The following is a 19,834-nucleotide window of genomic DNA, read 5'->3' on the forward strand; positions in this document are numbered from 1 at the left end:
TGCGGAAAGGGCCGACATGTTTCAGCCGACAGGGAAAAAGATCCCACGGCTTTCTTCAGGGCCTCTGTTCTAACGTGTTTGCTACTGCGTGATATGTAATAAATTGATAAAATGTGAATAAATCAATTTAAATAAAGGATATAAGTGAACAATCCATGTTACTATTCCTCTGTATCAACCGGTGTCTCTCACATCCAGATTGACCAGGGACCAGACTTCACCTCTCCTGGACCAAGCTCAGGAAGTAGGAGGCCCCGCTCTGTCCGTCGTTGCCGCTGACAGTTCCCGAGTCCTTTATTTAAATTGATTTATTCACATTTTCTAGATTTATTATAAATCACGCAATAGCAAACACGTTAGAACAGAGGCCCTGAAGAAAGCTGTGGGATCTTTTTCCCTGTCGGCTGAAACATGTCAGCCCTTTACGCAGTTATATGTTGAAACTGCTTTTTTTGCACTGGTCTTGTTTTTAGTTCGGGAAAGGTCAATATCTATTAAAGTTTCTTTTTTGACTCTTTACCCTATTTTAAGTCACCACTTGTTTTTTGTTTTGCACTGCACATGGTCCCATCAATAACACAGGCTCATGGTTAAGAAGTGATTGTGGGCTTGACCCAACTTCATGTGGGTTATGGAAAGAACTCAATGATCAAGAGACAGACCATCCCACTTTGGATGACCAAGTGAGAATATTGAATATGACAAGACTTTGATGGGAATCCAATGTTTATGGATGGGTCTCACCAACAATCAAGTGCGTTTCTGTTGATCAGGTTTCCTGTTGTTCCTATATTTAGATACATTTAATAGTATTACATGCTCTGACTCACTTCGGTAGGGGTTCTTAGCTGTTTTGAGCTCCTGGAAGCTCCTATATAGACCCCCAGTTTTTCAGCTTGAGTGTGTCCCTTACCTTGCCCAAACACTATATACTGTATACTTCCACCAGTACTGAGTTTCTGTAAATAGGCCTTTAAATCTTGTTATTATCTTGCCACATTAGCTGTGCATTCAAAGACCAAGGTCAAATATCAGTCTCTGTCTTCCAGGGAGCTTGGTGTTTATTTTACTTTCTCTACCCTCACAATGAGAGCATTTATGTGACAATCATGCTGGCTACTTGGGTTGTGCTGTATGATTTTTTTTCTAGCACAAAACTAAATTGAAATGTGTTTAAATGAACCAAACCGATATTTCAGAATCTAAAAACAGCACAAATGTAGCATATTTTGGGGTAATTTTGAAGTGCGGTGGAAACCAATATAATACTTTCATAGCAAATCAATACACTATGTGATGACATTTCCACACATTATCTTTTGTGCACTGTCTAGTTTTAGCAGTAAAACTATATGTCTGCCTAAATGTAATGGTAATTTCAATTGCAGATGAGTTGTCTGTAATGGCAAAGCGCTACCACACCATACATGCTGCACTTTACCCAATCCCACCCTACTCTACACCACTCCTCGACACTGCACTCTTCTTTGCATCACTCCACACTACAACCTTCAGCTCCACATTGCGTCACTACACTATACTCTGTACCACTTCACACTATGCCACTCTTCTCCATACTGTCACTTCAGTCTATGCCTCTCTACTCTATGCCACTACACTCTACAGCACTTCACTGTACTCTGAAACAATGTACTCTGCGCCACTCAATTCCACTCAGCGCCATTCCATGCTTCGCCACTGCAATCTACCCTGCTCCACTCCTCTCTATGCTGATGCACTCTACCCCACACTACTCTACTCTACAACCCACTACTCTACTCTGTACCACTGCACTTTATCACTCTACAAAACACTATTCTGTGCTACTACACTCAACACCACTTCCCTCTACTCTGAAACAATGTACCCTGTGCCACATTGTTCCACTCTATGCCATTCCACTAAGCCACTGCAATCTACCCTGCTCCACTCCACTCTATGCCTCTGCACTTTACTCCACTACGCTTTGTGCCAATTCACTCTACACTACTTTACTCAAAGCCAATATACTCTATGCCAATCTACTCTACACCATTGCAGTGTACATCACAACACTCTACTCTGCAACACTCTACGCCAATGCACTCTACTCTACTGTACACCATTGCACTCTGCGTCAATTTATTCTGCACCACTCTACGCTACTCTGCTTTACCCCAATGCACTCTACACCACGTTACATCAAAACCAATACACACTCCTCCACTGCATTCTACGGTAATCTGCACTGTACGCCACTATGCTCTACTATGCAACACTCTACTCTGTCACTCGACACCATTGCACTCTCCGTCTCTTTACTCTGCACCTCTCTATGCTACTGTATGCCATTGCACTCTACAACTTTTTACTGTGCAACACTGTACTCTCTGCCACTGAACTCTGTGCCACTCTGCTCTGCACCATTGCACTCTACTCTGCAACAATCTACTGCACTCTACAGCAGTGCACTCTACTCCAGTATACTCTATGCCAATCCACTCTACGCCACTCTAATCTTCTTCGCACCCCTGCACTCTGACACTGGACCCTCTACACCTCTTAACTCTGTACCACTCTGCTTGCTGTATTCCAGTGCACACTACCCCACTCTACTATGCACCACTGCACTCTTTGTCACTGTTCCACTTTACTCTGTGCCATTGCACTGCATGCCAATGCACTCTGCCCCACTGTACGCTGCTCCATTGCACTTTGCTCCAATGCACTCAACTCTGCACCCCTCACCTCTACGCCACTCTACTGCATTGTGCTCCAATATAGTCTACGCCACTCAACTCTACGCCGCTCAACTCTACGCCATTCTTTATGCCACACTACTCTAGGCTACTCTACGCCACTCTACTCTATGCATCTTCACTCTACCCTGCACCACTCCAATCTACACCACTTCACTCTACTCTGAAACCATCTACTCTACATCACTGAACTCTATGCCACTCTACTCCACTCTGAGCCACTTCACTCTTCCCCAATGGAATCTACGCCACTTTAGTCAAAGCTAATGCACTCTACATCAATCTACTCTATTCCACTGTCCTTTATGCCATTAACTCTAGTCCACTCTACAACACTCTGACACTACACAATACTCCACTCTGACACTCTACCCTATACAACTTTACTCCACTCTGACACTCTGCAACACTCTATGCCACTCTACAACACTCATCACACTACAACGCTCTACGCAAGTCCCTGTATGCCACTTCATGCCACTATACTCCATTCTAATCTACGACACACTACTCCAGTCTGCTTTACTCCACTCCTCTCTAGTCCACACCATTCAACTTTACAACACTCTATTCCACTCTGCCATTCCATTCTCCTACACTACTCCACTCTACAACAATATACTCTGCTCTGTCTCTCTACTCTCCAACACCGTATGCCCTTCCACTCTGACACTCTACTCCCTCCACGACACACCACAACACTGTACACCACTCCACTCTATGCTACTCTGACACTCCAATTCACGTCTCTCAACTCTACATCATTCTGCCCCACTCCACAGCTCTCTACCCCACAACCATAACTCTCCACTCTACTCTACGACACTCCCCTGCACTCTACCCCACTAACTTTTAGCCATGCTGAACAGCAGCCGCGTAGTGTACAACATGCTAAAACATATTGGCAAACCCAATAGCTCTTGCATAGTTGATAGCTATTGGGTCTGCCAAAGCTAGTTTAGTTTTCATGCACATGACTTGGAAATTATGATTTTTAGTGATGCAAAGAAAGGGACTAGTGGTTTTGAATTATTCAAACCTGAACACACAATTTTAACACACATGAATGGCTAAAACAAAGTTGAACAATTAAAAAAAAAAGCATTGACAAAGTAAAATATTGGCACACCAAGGTTCATTGGGAGTTAGCATGCACTTTTTTTCTTTAGGCAGATGTGCACATATGATCAGACAAATTGCTGTCCCTTACAGTGTAGGAGAGTGCGTGTCTGAAATGGGTTGACCCATTGCGACTGCTGTATGATTTTGGTGGGTTATAGCACAATGACTGGTGAAGACCAATGGATGAAGAGGGTTGACCCACCCTCACCCATTCATAAATTATTTTAATGCCACTGTGCTGGTGACCTAGCTAAAGCTGTCTGTAGGCATACCTTAAAAAAAGAAAGGAATTTATTCAAACTGTCTATAGAGAGAGTGGAAAGGTTTTGTTAGAATTAACTTGAACAGAGCATCAAAACAAGGGCACAGAATTAGAAAAGCCGTACAATAAATATAAGTTTAAAGCCATTGTTTAATGGGAGTGAGTGTAATATACTTGCAGGTTTTAGGGTGAGTATTTTACAGATGTGCATTCCAGTTATGGACTGGTGGCAATGTTTGTGCTGTTTGCTGTTTTTCGTATACACACTTGTAATACTATTGTGGAGTCTAGGTACACAACAATCTGTGCCGTGTTTTCCGGTGTTCGGCACCAGAACTTATTTGTCAACATAGGCACGTATTGGAGTCACTGTCTGTTTATTTTTCAGAAGAGTACATCAGCAGTGCTCGTAAAATATAAATTTACCTTAAAATAACAGTGGCTTGTCCAGGCTATTCTTACACCTTCCGTGACGCAGAATTCAAATTGTCACCTTTGTTGTAGTGTGTTGGTCGGCAGCTAACAGTGGTACTCCTTTCTGAGTTTTGGGATCTCTTGCCGGCTAAAACCCGTCCTCTAGATATTGTGGACCACTAGTTACCTATCTTGCAAGCCGCGCCCCTCAGCAAACAGCGTCCTCTCCCGCGCTCCCTGCCGGCTCCCGTCCCGCGGCTGCCGCCGGTGCTGGTCCATAAGCTGGCCCCCTCCAGTACACGGGCCCCCGTCCTTGTCCCTCCCTCCCTTACTCATGATGTTTCTCCCTCTGGGTGCCCGCTCCTGCCCTTTTTCACTGAGCTGTTGGTAACTCTTCTGGATAAAGTTTCTATTGCCGTTTGAACATGTGATTATTTCAGTGGTTCTGGAACGCTTCGACGCGCCTAGTCTCCTGCAATTTGGCAATTGTGTAATTGTACTGTGCATATTCTTTGAAATAAAGGTTTTTTTGAAAATCAAAAAACAAATGTTCATTATATGTACTATTGTACCCATACAGCTAAATATGGGCATACAAACCTCTAGTTCTGAAACATTTATTTGTATAATAGTTATACTTGACGTATGGTAAGTAAGACATTGGGTATTTGAACGCTAGTCCTAACCTTTCTCAGGAAAAGTTGTCTGTATTTTGATGGTGCAAACTATTAGCACTGTTGATAATTTCACCTTCTTTCTACTTAAGGGCACCCACTGATATTAATGCATTAAAGTGAACATGGGGTTCTCCTGATGAAATGGCCAGTTGTGTGTACTTTTCACTTGAGTGACACAAAAAAACAGTTCGTAGGTTTCCTACGGATTTTTTCCGAAAAATTACATTTAAAAAATGCCAAAAGTGTTTCCCAAATAAAACGGACTTTAACAGGTAAATCCCTTGTCCAGCCAAAAATTATCCCTGCTATCTATGCATCAAGTTTCAGTGGTATAGTTGTACATATTGTTAATTTTTATTATATGAAATATTTGTTCTCGATATGAGAATCCAAAGTGAGTATCAAAACATGCTCAAGACATCTGTTGTAGCTATAGCTACAGTTGTGTCTTCATTTTATAGCTGATCTTGCCTTCTTTTCTATATCAAGGAGAGTGTTCATCAGTTATCAGGACCTCAGAATGTCAGTGACTTACAAAACCCTAGCACACACCCACCTGCTCCAGAGCTGGCCAGCAGCAACCTTTCTCTTGTCACCCCGAGAGCACCCAACCATGACAACACTGCTCCTCTCCTAGCAGATCCCAGCCTTCTTTATTGCTGTCTCATCACTCTGCATTCTGCTTTCCATTCCCTGTCTTCTGTAGTATGTGGCCAGTGCCCTGTGTTGTCCAAGCCGATCCAGTATTCTGACCGGGAAGTACCCTCATAACCATCACGTTGTGAATAACACCTTGGAGGGAAATTGCAGCAGCAAATCCTGGCAGAAGACTCAGGAGCCCAACACATTTCCAGCGCTGCTGTACGCTCACGGCTACCAAACGTTTTTTGCTGGCAAATACTTAAATCAGGTATTGTATGACATTTTTGTCTCTCTTATTTCACAGTCACGTCTTGTGTTGCACTTCTTTGTGTATAAGGGAGTAAAGCATGATTGTCTACATTGGTCTTACCGCACTCAGGAACTTGACCTGTTCCCTCTGGGGAAGGGATATTATTCCATGCTACTGAGAGTAACATCCCTGAAAAAGTAACATTTTCCAAATGAATTGGGCAAAATGTTGCCTCTGTTGTTGTTCACCCATCTTCTTCCTTCTCATACTCAAGGCGCTGTATAAGGGCTCGTTTTGGATCCTGGTGAACCTATTCAGGAAAGTTAAATTTGGTTTTCTAATGTTTTTAAGTCCTCTTTCAGGCGTTATTTCATTTTGGCCTCGAAGACGACCTAACTAAGCAAAGCGTCAGGACTGGTGCACTACATGGGCCGCGTATTGCTTCCACTGACGTATCGAACAGATGCATTTAAGTCTATCTCTCCTTTGTACTTGCAAGAGGAGATGATCTAAGGTAAACCCTTTCTTCTCTCTCAGGGACTTTAGGAAATCTCTTCCAGAATGGGAAGGAGCTATTTTATCTGAGTTCTGGATCTGATAAGACCTTTTTGGGGTTAATGGATTTGCAACGCATGTTATTTATACCACCGAGGCATGTTGCTTTGGATGGTACGTCAAAAAATCGAATAAGCATTTGTGAAGATTACAGTTGTATCCTCTGTTACACCGCAACACAAATGTTTCTCCTTACACAACCTTGTTTTTGCTCCAGTTTGTGTTGGCTTTTAATTGGAGGTACTAACAATACATGCTGGACTTCAATAGAAAGGTGGCCTAATAAACTCTCTGCAGGAGGGCTTTAATATTTTATTGTCTTTTGACTGATACTGCAAAATGGAAGTTTGTAAATTGACATTACAGACTTTTCTGGTACTATTACTTGCCGGGTTTCACCCTGCACTGTTGCATCCATACTTCAAGGTATCCGGGTTCATTAGAAGTTTGTTGTAAGGTATACCATGTAAATTGTTCAGTGTGCGCATTCTTAAACCAATGTTGAATTTTTGTGAATACCAAAAAGTATTACGTTTAGAAACATAGAGATGCCGCTGGTTTTAAGCAATTGCCGACACATGTAACTTCCTGTGTACTGTTCAATTTAGTTGAACTTTGAGTTATTCTAGTTGTTACCATTTGAGGCTAAGAAGTATGATCTCACCCAAGTACCTCTAATCGTGTTGCACCTGGAGCATATTGAGTCTCAATACTGCTTTTGTGTCCTGTTTTCTCAGTATGGAGATGAAGATGCTGGTGGCGTTGAGCACATCCCCCCTGGGTGGAATTACTGGTTTGCTTTAGTAAGTGACTTAAATATCCCACAATTTTGAACACTTGGAAACATGCATGTCTTATTGTTATCTTAAAACTGCGTTGTTTAAGTTTATGGTTCGTTTTCAAGTTATCATTTTGCTAACACTGTGTGGAACATCATATATTATACCTAATTATGTTCATATCGTCTTCTGTAGAAATAAAAAAAAAGGAGGAACGCACTTAAACCACACAATGACATATTTTTAGGGATGTATTTGCCTCTTCGGGGGTTCCTTTTGCAGAGCTTACATGCAAACATCTGTCAATAATGCACCCTTCCTTTACTCACTGTAGGGCATTGCCAAGAACATTTAGTGTTTATAGGAGATTTGTTACAGCATTTTTGATTAATCAAATTTAAACACATGATTTGCATCACCCAAGTAGTGCATTTGGAGGTTTGCCAACAGGTGACTATCTGAAAGGCCGGTTAACTGGCCCAGTCGTATGCCCTCATTTCTGAAGGCAACGAAAAGGACATAGACCGGGTACTGTTCTGAGCTTTATGTGTTGACGTGCAAGACAGAGTTGTATATTGGCATGGTACACGCCAGATTTTCTATGGCTTTCCATACTCCTATACATTAAACCAGTTGTGTAACGAAATTGAGGGGGCCCCACTGCAAGATAAACGGAGGGGCCCGGTCCGGATTGAATCCTGAGATCTTCGGCCGGATTACTGTGCTGGGGGCCCCTGCATATCTATTCCCCCCCCCTCCCCCTCAGCACCTCAGGGATGCGGGTGCCTGTGTTACGCCCCTGTTTTACACAACTTTCATCCTGTCTACTGGAGGCTTTTTTGCTTGAGCCGACCTTTCCAGACTACTTTACCAACTCGCCTGAGATTGCAGTTATTTAGCTTAGGCTGGTGTACTGCCAAAGATCTGAAAACATAATGCACCCAGGCCACAGCAGTCAGGGTAGCCACAAGTGTCCCGGTACTTTTCTTGTGGAAATTTACATCTGGTTAGTGTTGAGCATGCTGCTTTGTAATCATTTGCTGAAAAATGGTTGTCAAGATGTTATGATGAAATTGATTTTAAATCCATAACTAGCTGTGTATAGTTGATCTAACACCCGACAACCCCCCACCGATCGAACTTCGCATTCTCGCATGCTGTCGGGACACTGCTTTTACTTCATACAGGGCCAGATGTAGGAAGCCTATTACCGGTCGGTAACGGCCGAAATTACCGAATTTCGGCCGTTACCGACCGGAATTAGGCTTTTCATAAGTAGGGACCTAAATTAAGGATTCGGTAATTTACTGAATCGGTAATTTAAGGAATCGGTAAATTACCGAATTCTTAAATACCGATTCGTAAATTACCGAATCCTGAAATGTAGGGAGCACTCAAATGAGTGATTTTCCCATTTTAGGATTCGTTATTTACCACCAACTACAAGTTGGTGGTAAATTTCGAAAACCCTAAAAAATGCAAATTTATGCAAATATTAACAGTACCATGTGGCAGACATACATGCCCTTAGGGCATGTATGTGTGCCATATGTGCACCCATACACAATTCAGGGGTGCAACAGGGTTTCAAAGTGACACCCTGTGCCACCCTTCAATGTTTCCCCCCTTTTACCGAATTTTACAGATTCGGTAAAATTTACCGAATGGATACCTACATAGCACTTACCGATTCTAAAATAACGAATCGGTATAATTCGGTATTTTAGAATCTGTAAATGCTGACTATCTACATCTGACCCACAGTCTTATATGTCTTCAGTACACTCAGAATATTTCTTGCTAGTATCTCGACATATTGAAATTAAATGTCCAGAAATATAATTTCAGTTTTGTGTTGTATTACTCCATTACATTCAGTGTAATGTTTAGAAAGTGTCTGACAGTCGCATTTTTCAGATCTAACGACTATGTGCAGCATCAGGGGTAGAGGAAGGGTGATACAGTGTCTCTTTCCAAGTTAAAACTGCAGAGCAGTATTGATTCACATAGGTGGGATATAGCTTTTCCCATTATGCAGTTAGTGCGGCAAACCATTATGGACTAATATCTGCAACCACAAACTTTAAATATGTTTATGGTATGGGAAAGTACAAAGGCACCAACTTGGGATTAGTGATCCTTTACAAGCAGAACCCACCTCAGTATTTGGGTATACCACTAGCAATCTCTCCCAATAGGCAGTGCACTGCTTTCCCTGAAATGAAGGTATTCCATCACTTCAATCACTCTCCTTATTGTCTAATTTAACTCTTTACATAAGAAAAGCAAGGTCAGACAAAATTGTGTAACTATTTAAAAGTATGGCCAAATGGGTCACTTGGCATGCCCATGGGGAAATGCAGCTGGAAATAAGATTCTGCTGTTTTAAATTACTGATGATGTATCAAATACATTTTATGCTGACTTTGATCCCACCATGAAAGCAAAAAACAAGTCTGGAGCTATCCCACTGTGAATCTGAAATTGAATCGACCATACCTGTGACCATATCAACTTGTACTGCCAAACCCAGCCTCTTTTATTAAATACCTCACTTTTCTTAGATGTCTGCACTTTGGTCAGGAGTTAGGACATCAGACCTCATCAATCTGAAGCTGACTTCATGAATGTAAAATTTCCCAGCAAACGTGAAGAAAAGCTTTGATTCTATTAAGGATACAGAAGCACGCTTGGCACCTCGTGAAAGGGAAGATAGGCTCCAAGGAGGCAAGCATTGATGGTGCAGTATGTCAGCCCTCCGTTTTCCAACTCTGGCAAGAGGTTCAATATGTGGACTACATAGGTCCCCACGGGATCCAGGTTCTGCCATCTAACCCAAGCTGAACTTTATCGCTTAACTATGGAATCTGACCATGCCTTCCTGATGAGACTCGAAGCTTGTTCCAAAAGGCCTAGAATATTCCAGCAGTAATCTTCCAAGTCATTTGAGAGTTCCTTGCTTTATCAACAGATGTTTGTTGCCATGAACATCATTCAAAATGTTCTGAATCCGAGGAAGTAGGATTGGAGAATCAGAAGAAAGTTGTCGAAAAACTTGAAACTAAGCTTGCATACTACACTCTTGTGTCACTATCACTAGGTTTGCATTCTGCCCTGTGAGCCGTATGATCATCAAATATGGAGGAAATACATATTTGTACCTTGACTCCAGACCTGGAAGGGCGTGTCAGTTGCCTCTACCAGAAATCCGGTTTCCAGCTGAAAAAAAGGAAGTTGATGATTGTTGAAAACAACCATCTTTTGTGTGGCATTCCTCCATTTTTTTCCATTCTTTTGCCAAACCTATTTTTATTTGCCATAGAACCCTGCACTACTTACTAACCAGTGGTAAAGTATTTGTGCTCTCCCATTTACACCTGGTAAAATTGTCATACATCAAAGTGGCATATTTAATTTACTTGAATATCCCTAGTATTTGGTACTACATGTACCCAGGGCCTGAAAATGAAATGCTACTTGTGTGCTGCAGCACCTATTGTGCCACCCACTAAAGAAGCACTTTAAAACATGTCCCAGATTTGCCACTGCAACTGGAATGGAGTTTTAAACTGCTATGTTGACTTGGCAATAAAACCTCCTTGCCAAGCCCTAAACTCCCCTTTTGCTTTTTATAAGTCACCACAAAGGTACACCCTAGGGAGAACATAGGGCAGGGTGCATCGTAATTAAAAGGTTGGACATGGAAGTTTTACATGTCCTGGTAGTGACCTGTAAATTAATTTTTCACTACTGAGTTGCCTACCTCTCCCATAGGATAAAATTGGAGATTCCTTTTCACATTTTATAAACTGTAATTTCCAAGTGGGAATAGGTAGCTATGTCACTACCCTTGATCACATCTCTCGTGACCTTCGTACACTGAATTGGCTTCCTTTAGAGGCCTGGGTGCATTTCAAAATCGGCTGCATGTACCACAAAGCGCTGCACCACAATATCCCGTACAACCTGTCCCAGAAACGGTAAGGTAAGTGGTTTTAGTTATTTATTTTACATTCCCTTTCCCGTCGTTTGTCACTTTCACCCCTCCACTCCACCACTGCCCCACCTCACTGCACTTATCTGCACAGGCTGCTACTGTGTTCAACATTCTGAAACTGTACTACGAGTCATTGCTGGAACAAGTACATAAAGTGGACTATGAAAATTTGAGTAACACAGGAGTAATAAACGTTTTTTTCATAGTCCGATCATAAACATTGTTTGGTGTATACATAAAAGGATTAGAAACAATTATTATTTGTTTAATTTCTATATATGCCTCCTCTTCCTCTATTATAGCCATGTTATTGTGTTGTTTTGCCTATTGTTGTCTGCGAGCAACTAAATAGAGAAAGATGTTACATATTCTAAACCACTTTCATGACCTAGAACTACCCTTCAGCAAACCACCAAAGATAACCAACAGTTCCCTCTACACCTACCCGTGTTCATGCGTGGCAGAGCCGCTGTCCTCAGAGTGCTTGGTTCCTGCCTACTTTTAGAAACTGAGGTGTGATTGGACCTCATTAGCTATGAGTGTTATTTCTTTTCATTGGAAGTTCTTTGTATGTGGCCACCATAAAAAAAATGGTTCTGAAATCTAGCCTTACATTGTTAAGGCATCTACGTGGAAATGCAGGAAATTAGGTGTTAATGGATCTCTAGGCATGGACAATAACTCATAATTGATATGCAGAGTACTGCTAATTTAAGTGGAAAAATTGATACAATATAAAAATGTGGTTACCTATCGTACCTCAGTTGTGGATTCTTAATACAAATACACGCCAAGCAGCGTTTAGGTTGATAGGATCTGTAAATCTGCACTAGTGATGGACTTAATTTTCTGTATCCTTCCTTTAGGAGAAAAACTCAAAGTACTACAATTATACACTTTCTGTGAATGGAAAAGCACGTCAGTTTGGTGGGAACTACAGTGTGGATTACCTAACTGATGTACTGGTAAGAGCTTTTATTTAGGCACAATGTATGTATTACAAATGGCATATTGGGCATATTTACAAATTAAATGCAAATATCTCAAGCATGAAACATCTTTAATAACTCCGGCGTATAGGTGACCCTTTGGCTACAATGCGTTAGAGGACTATCCAATAACTGCGTTATTCAATGTACGCCACATTCTAGATTGGCAGAAGTAAAGCTACTGATGTTACAGTTTGCTACGAGAAGCCCACCAAGATCCTTGTGAAGAATTTGTGAAAGTGAACTGAGGAGTTTGAGGGACCGATGTTCAAGGGCTGTTGTTACCTCATTCTTTACTTTCCAAAGAACATTTATGTAATGTGGGCCAGGCTCATCTTTGCCTGTAAGTATCTAATGATTATTTACAAGCAGGCTCTCTCTGTTACAGCGTCTAGGGCTGTAGGAGGCGGGCACAGGGCGCTATATATTTTCTATCTGCCATCGTTTATGCAGGGTTTATTTTTATTAGGTTGACTGTACAGTGTATTTGTTTTAAAAAAGCAATTTGTGTCCAAATGGAACTATTGGTTGCACATAACAGACAATGTGAAATAGTATGTTCTACTTTCTGCTTAATTGTAGTCCAAATGTGTGTACCATACCAATGTCTAGGTTTTAATAATGTTGAAGAAAAATAGCATGTGCAATGATACCATCAGGTAAGTATTCCACAAGGATTAGGACCAGACTTAGGGCTATGTATGTAGTATTTTTACTATGTGTTATGTATTTTATCATTGTATTTTCTACAATTACAAGGTGTGTATATAAAAAACTGTATTTTGACACACAATGCAAGTGGAAATAATATTATGGTAAAATAGATAGCATATCCTGAAAATATGATATTTATGTGGCAATATTTAAGGTATGATAAAAATGTACCACAATATTCTAGCACTCCGTATTGTGTGATATGTCTACATTAATCAAAAATATCCCAAAAAATAATTGTTGTCTTTTGAGTGGCAAGTACTGTAGCATTTATGGCTTTGTTCCTATCCTCATGAATTAACAGACTTCACTTTGGGACAAAACTGTGTCAGAGTCTACTGAGAATATAACAGCATTGTTTGCATCCAGGGACTGGCCTGATCTGAGCACATCTTTGGACTTTTGTGAGACCAATTGAATTAGAAGGAGAATTGAGTACCTATGCAGGATCAGAAAAGCGTATATTTGTAGAAACAAGTAGTTCAAGCAGATGGCTAGAAGACAAAAATAATCAAGTTGATGTCTGCTCATTAAACCTTGGTGAAATGTAGTAGTAATGTCAGAGCAGTCAGCATGTATTTATTCGTATGAGAAAGGAACCAACAAAAACTCCAAAAATGTATACCCACCACATATCTGTTTCTTTTTATTTATGTTTTGCAGGCAAATTTTTCTTTAGATTTTCTGACTTACAAATCCAACTATGAACCCTTCTTTATGATGATCTCTACTCCTGCCCCACACGCGCCATGGACTGCTGCCCCACAGTATGAGAAGAGCTTTCTAGATGTCGATGCTCCGCGGACCAGTAACTTCAATGTCCATGGAAAGGTAAGATACTCCACTGCGTTCAAGAGAGTTTCTGCATTTGGTACAGCTAATGTCGATGTGTTTCATGTTCCACTTCACTTAAAAGAAGGATGGGAAGTGACAAACACATTTAGTTTGATAGCAGTCTATCCATCGTCCACATTTCCTAATTTGAGCATTGCACACACATAATCTCACGTTCAGTAACTATCAATAAATACAGTTTGTGTGTACTACTGCTAACAAAAATCTCTACAAACAGCTGCATTCTGGCTATTGAAATTGGCCTTGGTAGCTGCAAAGATGTACGCAGCACCTATTGGTTTTAGCTGGATCAAGGTGGCGATGATCTGTGTTTTGAGCCATGGATATGAGAGGTCTAGGAAAGAGTAGACTGTCTATGACTAGTCCACTAAAAGCAGAGCTCAGGGAACGCAGAGTGGGTGAAGTGACACCGGAAAGTACTGTGGCGAGCGAGGGAGAAACTGTCTTCTTGGGCTGTAATGTGGAAGATGTGGTATTTCCATAGAGGAATTGACGTTTTTCAGAGAATTGACACTGTTTTGAATATTGTGCCAAACACAGAACACACCAAAACTCGTCCCACATTGGCCACAGTGCACTCATACACTTTCTGTTCATCCATGCGCTTAAACATCCTGTCTTTCACTCCATTTTGCTTCAAAGTGTCAATGACAAAAGCATGGCAAGAGCACAGTTGTGGTCCTCGCACACTTTATGAAAACGCTGCCCAGGTAGGCTGTGTGACAGTAACACTTCCACCCATAGCACTCCCACAGAGTAGCCTGCTTTCCAACTGCAAATGTGCTTCAGCGCCTCTTAGAGGGTATGAAGCGCTATATAAATGCAACCACAATACAAGATTGGAAGGATGCTATTTAATAGCTGTAGTTAACAATCACAATAATGCAGCTGAGGGTCATTTGCAGCCATTTGCTGCACTTTGTTTCACCAAGTTCATAAACTCAAATATAGGAGGACTTGGATTTCCAGCAAGGGTGTTTCCAGTCATTTGTGGTAAGGTCCATAGTATGAGGGGCACAGGACTAGCTGGGTCTTTGTCTCCTTCCTTGTTTGTTTCAGCTACATGTATCTACTGCCTTCCAGACTGAGGTGCTGGCATATGCCTGGCACATTTTTTTGAATTGTTAAGAGCTTGAGGTGAAGAAGGCTCCAGCAGACCTTCTACTTTGTCTGGTTGACCATTCAGTCCTTTTCTTACCTGTTACGTCTTTTCAATTTTTCTGCAATTGAAGCGTCCCAAAATGCTTTATTTAGAGGTTTATTGATACATAAAGCACAAACTGCAGCCAAGGAAAAATCATGGCATTTTATTAGTTACAACTGCATATATTCCCTTGCAGTAATTATTTTTACAGTTTTTAAACACAAAGGCAGTTTAAGAGCTACATAACGTTCTATTTCATGAGTTTCTAATTGAGGTGTCAGTGAAATAGTTGGCAACAGGAGCGGAATGAGTTTAAATACTTTATTTTCAGCTGTAATCAATAATAGAAAATTCCATAGCACCTGAAAGTGCAGATAGTTGAAATATTAACAAATTGCAGGCCTTATTTACCTCGGATGTTCAGATGTTTTCTAATGTGACTCACACTCACAAGTTATCTAATTGTTGTACCTGCTCAGTCTCAGAAAGTCCGATGAAAATTTGGGAGGGGGAACATCCTGTATATTACCAATAATTGTTTTGTCTTCTCTTGGTAGCTACGACTGTACTCATCTACTTGAAATGCAAAAACTTCGTTTGCTTTACACCTCAAGTGGATTATCACTGTGATGTGTTTCATCAGATGAAATAAAGTGTACCCAAGGCTCGTGACCCTTAGCTTGGAGTTGTGGCTCGCTGTTTCACTGGTGCTTAAGAGTGAAGGAAGGGATTATAAAGGCCATCCCTGTTCAGTGCAGTCCCTTGTTCATAAGTCTGTGATGTGACCGACAGACATGCGTGATTTATTTCATTTTAAGCATACAAATGAAGCATCCGTGGCGAGAAAGATAACCCAGCGCGCCCCTGATTAGTCCTTCACGTAGGGCAAGTTCTCAGGTGCTACTTCTCCCTGTATTCAGCTGTTTGAAATACAGCTGCAAGCTGCTGCAGACAAAGTTAATTCATCCAATTGGAGAAGGGCACACTGTTTTCAGTAACTTCATAGTTGTAGATTAACGTCTTTCTTTATTCTTCATTATATCAAACATCATAGCCGCAACCAACTAATTTCGTTCCTATATAACAAATTGAGCATCTTCACAGCTGTTTAATAAAAAAAATTAATAACACAGATTAGATCCCTAGATCTACACTAAACGCCTACCAAATTACTTGCTTAAAAACACTATAGAAATATTTTACCTATATAGTCATCTGTTTGGAATCCCGACCATTCTTTCAGCAAATTGGATATGCGGCATCAGGAACAAATGTGAAAGGTGCTCTGCCTCCAACTCGATCTCATACTAGAAATAAGTCATAACCCTCATTCTAATTTACATTCATAGTGGGAAACAACGAACACATCTATATTAACCAATTCATTAATCCTCGGTAAGTGAAAGAGCATACCGAGCAAGCTTGTCATTTTGTTTAATTGAAATCCTGATGTTTCTACGTATTTTCAATTAAGTATGAGAACTTCTCATAATAAAAGCAATCCTGTATAAAAAGTGGATGTAATACACATAATATTAAAGTCGTTCTTCCTTGTCTCAATTCTGTAAACATATACATATAAATTACGGCAATCATTAGTCATAACAACTATACGTGCAGGTCATACATCAATAAATATCTAAACCTCAAAGATTTCATTTTGGTGAGCAGCAACCAGATCACATTTGAATGTCATCCTTATTATATACATAGAGTCAGCCTTGTGTCAAAAAGCAATAGGATCTATACATGGATCCATTACAGGGAGACCCAACAACAGTATAGATAAAACCTCAATCTAAATACGTAGTGCAAAATATATAACTTCCCAATGGGGGCATTCATTCCAAATGCGCCCTAACTTTATATACAGTTTATGCAACATCATGTTTTTTTCTGATTACCCCTCAAATATATGTCCCCTTCTTCAGTTACATGAACCATGTAGAATGAGTGCTTAGTTTAAATATATGGTCTGTGTAAAAAATGTGGTTGACTTTTCTTTACACAGACCATAAGCTAAGGGCTCATCAGATAAACTCATGATGCCACCTAGATTTTAGATATAGTTTGGCCATATTTCCCCATCGGGATGTTATACATATATTTTTTGACTGCTTATTTAAATTGATGCACCTATGGTCTTTATGGTTCCGAAGTAGAATTTATATATAGGGCCTAATTACGACTTTAGCGGACTTCCTGCGGGCCGCCACGCCACCGCCCCTGCAGGAAGACTGCCAAACTCGTAGTCAGACCGCCCACCGGATTACGAGTTGAATCCTGGCGGGCAGTGCGTGCTACGGCGGTGCCTATCTAAGGCTCAAAGGAGAGCCGGGGAGCACAAAAGCACGTTCTGTACAGGAGAAAATGCACATTGTCATGCATCTGCTCCCGTGCTGGAACAGGGGGCGCAGAAATACAGGAGGGCCCACCATGTGCCCCCCTGCATGCCGCCCCAATGCACAGAGGTGACAAGGGGGCCCTACTAGGGCCCCCTTAGTTTCCTCAACGCCACTCTTTTCATGGTGGGCTCACCACCATGAAAGGGAGGGTGGTGGGGAAACTTGCAATATGCTTGGTGGTGGCGCAGCTGCACCTCCAGCATATTACTTCCTCGGACCGCTGCAAGATAGCTAATCCCTGGCGGTAGCAGCGGTCCACCCACCAAAGTCGCAATACAGCAAGTAGACTGCCACAGCAACTTCAGCAGCCCAATGGACCGACTTAGTCTTAATCAGGCCCATAGTGTTGGTATCACTGTTTGAGCTGATGCATGGTTTTTGGGATCACTTTGTAAATGTAAATGTAAATTGATACTTGTATAGCGCACTACTCACCCGCAAGGGTCTCAAGGCGCTTGTACGAATACTGCTGTGGAACCCATCCTGGCTTTTCCCTGGGCACCCCCAAGGTGGAGGCCAGGCATCCTTAGCGTTGTGGGGGCCGTTGTGGAGATTTAGCAAGCTATTGCCCAGAGTTGCAGAGTGGGACTCCATGATTGGAATAGGCACCGAGGCGAGAATTATCAGGTCCGTGGAATTTTTGAGCCCAAGACCCGCCGAGGCGGGGAATTGAACCCTGATCCCGGGCTAGACCTCTGCATCAGGGTCTGCCGCTCTAATCATTGATCCACACTTCTCCACACTTTCTAACCTTTACGACCGTGTATTTGGTAATGATCATTTCACCGCAATAGGGTTAGTGAGTAACATGCTTTATCAGCTTGGCCACCATTTTTATTCTTTTTTGCCCATATTGGCTTCTTCTCCATTTTTTTTAGCTGAAAGTAGTATCTGTATATGACAAGTGCCAGGCTATAACTGTTACATCCTTTCCTTCTCCTCCTCTAGAAATCTTTAAGGTTCCTTTTGGTGTAAGCACTGCTTACCCTAATTTCCTTGTGAAAATTTTCGCCTGACCGTGACACGATTGGACATTGATATTTTCGCTATGGTCTCGTCATGTATAAATTAAAGTGTGGTGACCTTGCCACCGGCTTTATAACCTAAAATTGTTATGAAACATTTACATCTGGTTGTTTTTTGTTTGGATCAAAAAGCCGAAACTGGGATTTGGAAGTAAAGAACCTGTTTTTAGTCTAGCAAAATGTAGATTCTACTTGTTGACACTAAAGCTCAATTACAAAGCACCACCATAAACCTCCAGGTAAGTCGAAGAAGCAATCTACCCTAAAAATAAAAAAGAAGTAAATCGAGCATTGACAAAAACTAGAGATCTGGTTTTGGCTGCCAGTTTATTGGTTTTGTAAATACGTGTTTTGTTGTGTTACGTTTTTTGCAAAACTTTTTGGGGGAAGCTGTTTGCCCCCCATGAATCAGAAAAATTAGAACATTTAAAAATTGGCTAAAAGCAAACATTTTCTATTGGTCTCAAAAAGGATACATTGCTACAATAATCCCTGGCACTGAAGTGAATTACTTTCTCTGTGAATGTGCTCAATGTGAAAGGGAAAACCGTTGTCACTCACAGTGCAGTTATCTAATGGCTGAAATGGGCTGTATGCTGTGGTGGGTGGAAAAAGAATGTAAATGCCATCTTACTGTGGATAGTCCCAGAATGGGATACCTACAAGTTCAATGATGGATTTCTTTAGTAAAGTAACAGAGTGTACAGAATTTAAGAAAAAAACCTTAAGAATCCTCTCTTCTTGGATACCCAAGCCTTCCCCTGACATGTAATAAATGCTGACTGGTGGTTTGAGGTGAAATTGTTGTGGTAAAGGCTTATCAAATACCAATAATAAGGATCTCTGTAGAGATGTCAGAGTTCACTTAAGGGGAAAATTGTGTTGTGCATATTTACCAAATATAAAAGAATCTTGCATATATAGCTGATCTCCAAAGCCAATCTCACTGCAGCGCAACTGGAAGCACGCGAGCTCGCGGCTAAAACCTGTGGTACTCAAAGATTATGAGTAATAGCTCCAAGCAAGATCATAATCTGCAGACCACCCTGAATTTAGTTTGAACTAAGAAGATGGTTCAGTTATAGCTTGCTAATGCATAATTCTAGCCAAATTCTTGCATAGATATGTGAGGTGACCTTCAGTATAAAATTGGTGATGCGATTCAAAGGATCATTTAGCTCTAACTTCCATATAATGCACCTGTGAGCTATCGGATCTAGAAACTGGCAAATCAACTGATCCAAAAATGACTTTAGTTATAGGAAC

At 41.2% G+C, this 19,834-nt stretch overlaps 1 protein-coding gene across 1 annotated transcript in view; it reads left to right on the plus strand.

Annotated features, from left to right (window-relative positions):
- GNS (glucosamine (N-acetyl)-6-sulfatase) overlaps nucleotides 1-19,834 on the plus strand; it is a 230,871-nt gene that overhangs the window by 113,592 nt on the left and 97,445 nt on the right. The window contains exons 3-6 of the mRNA XM_086919043.1: nucleotides 5,920-6,123; nucleotides 7,398-7,463; nucleotides 12,303-12,401; nucleotides 13,803-13,970. Of these exons, the coding sequence (XP_086775169.1) occupies nucleotides 5,920-6,123; nucleotides 7,398-7,463; nucleotides 12,303-12,401; nucleotides 13,803-13,970 (537 nt within the window). The remainder of the gene's footprint in view (nucleotides 1-5,919; nucleotides 6,124-7,397; nucleotides 7,464-12,302; nucleotides 12,402-13,802; nucleotides 13,971-19,834) is intronic.

The sequence above is a fragment of the Lissotriton vulgaris genome, chromosome 1_1 (genome assembly GCF_964263255.1).
Source record: "Lissotriton vulgaris chromosome 1_1, aLisVul1.2, whole genome shotgun sequence".
In the NCBI taxonomy this organism is placed as follows: domain Eukaryota; kingdom Metazoa; phylum Chordata; class Amphibia; order Caudata; family Salamandridae; genus Lissotriton; species Lissotriton vulgaris.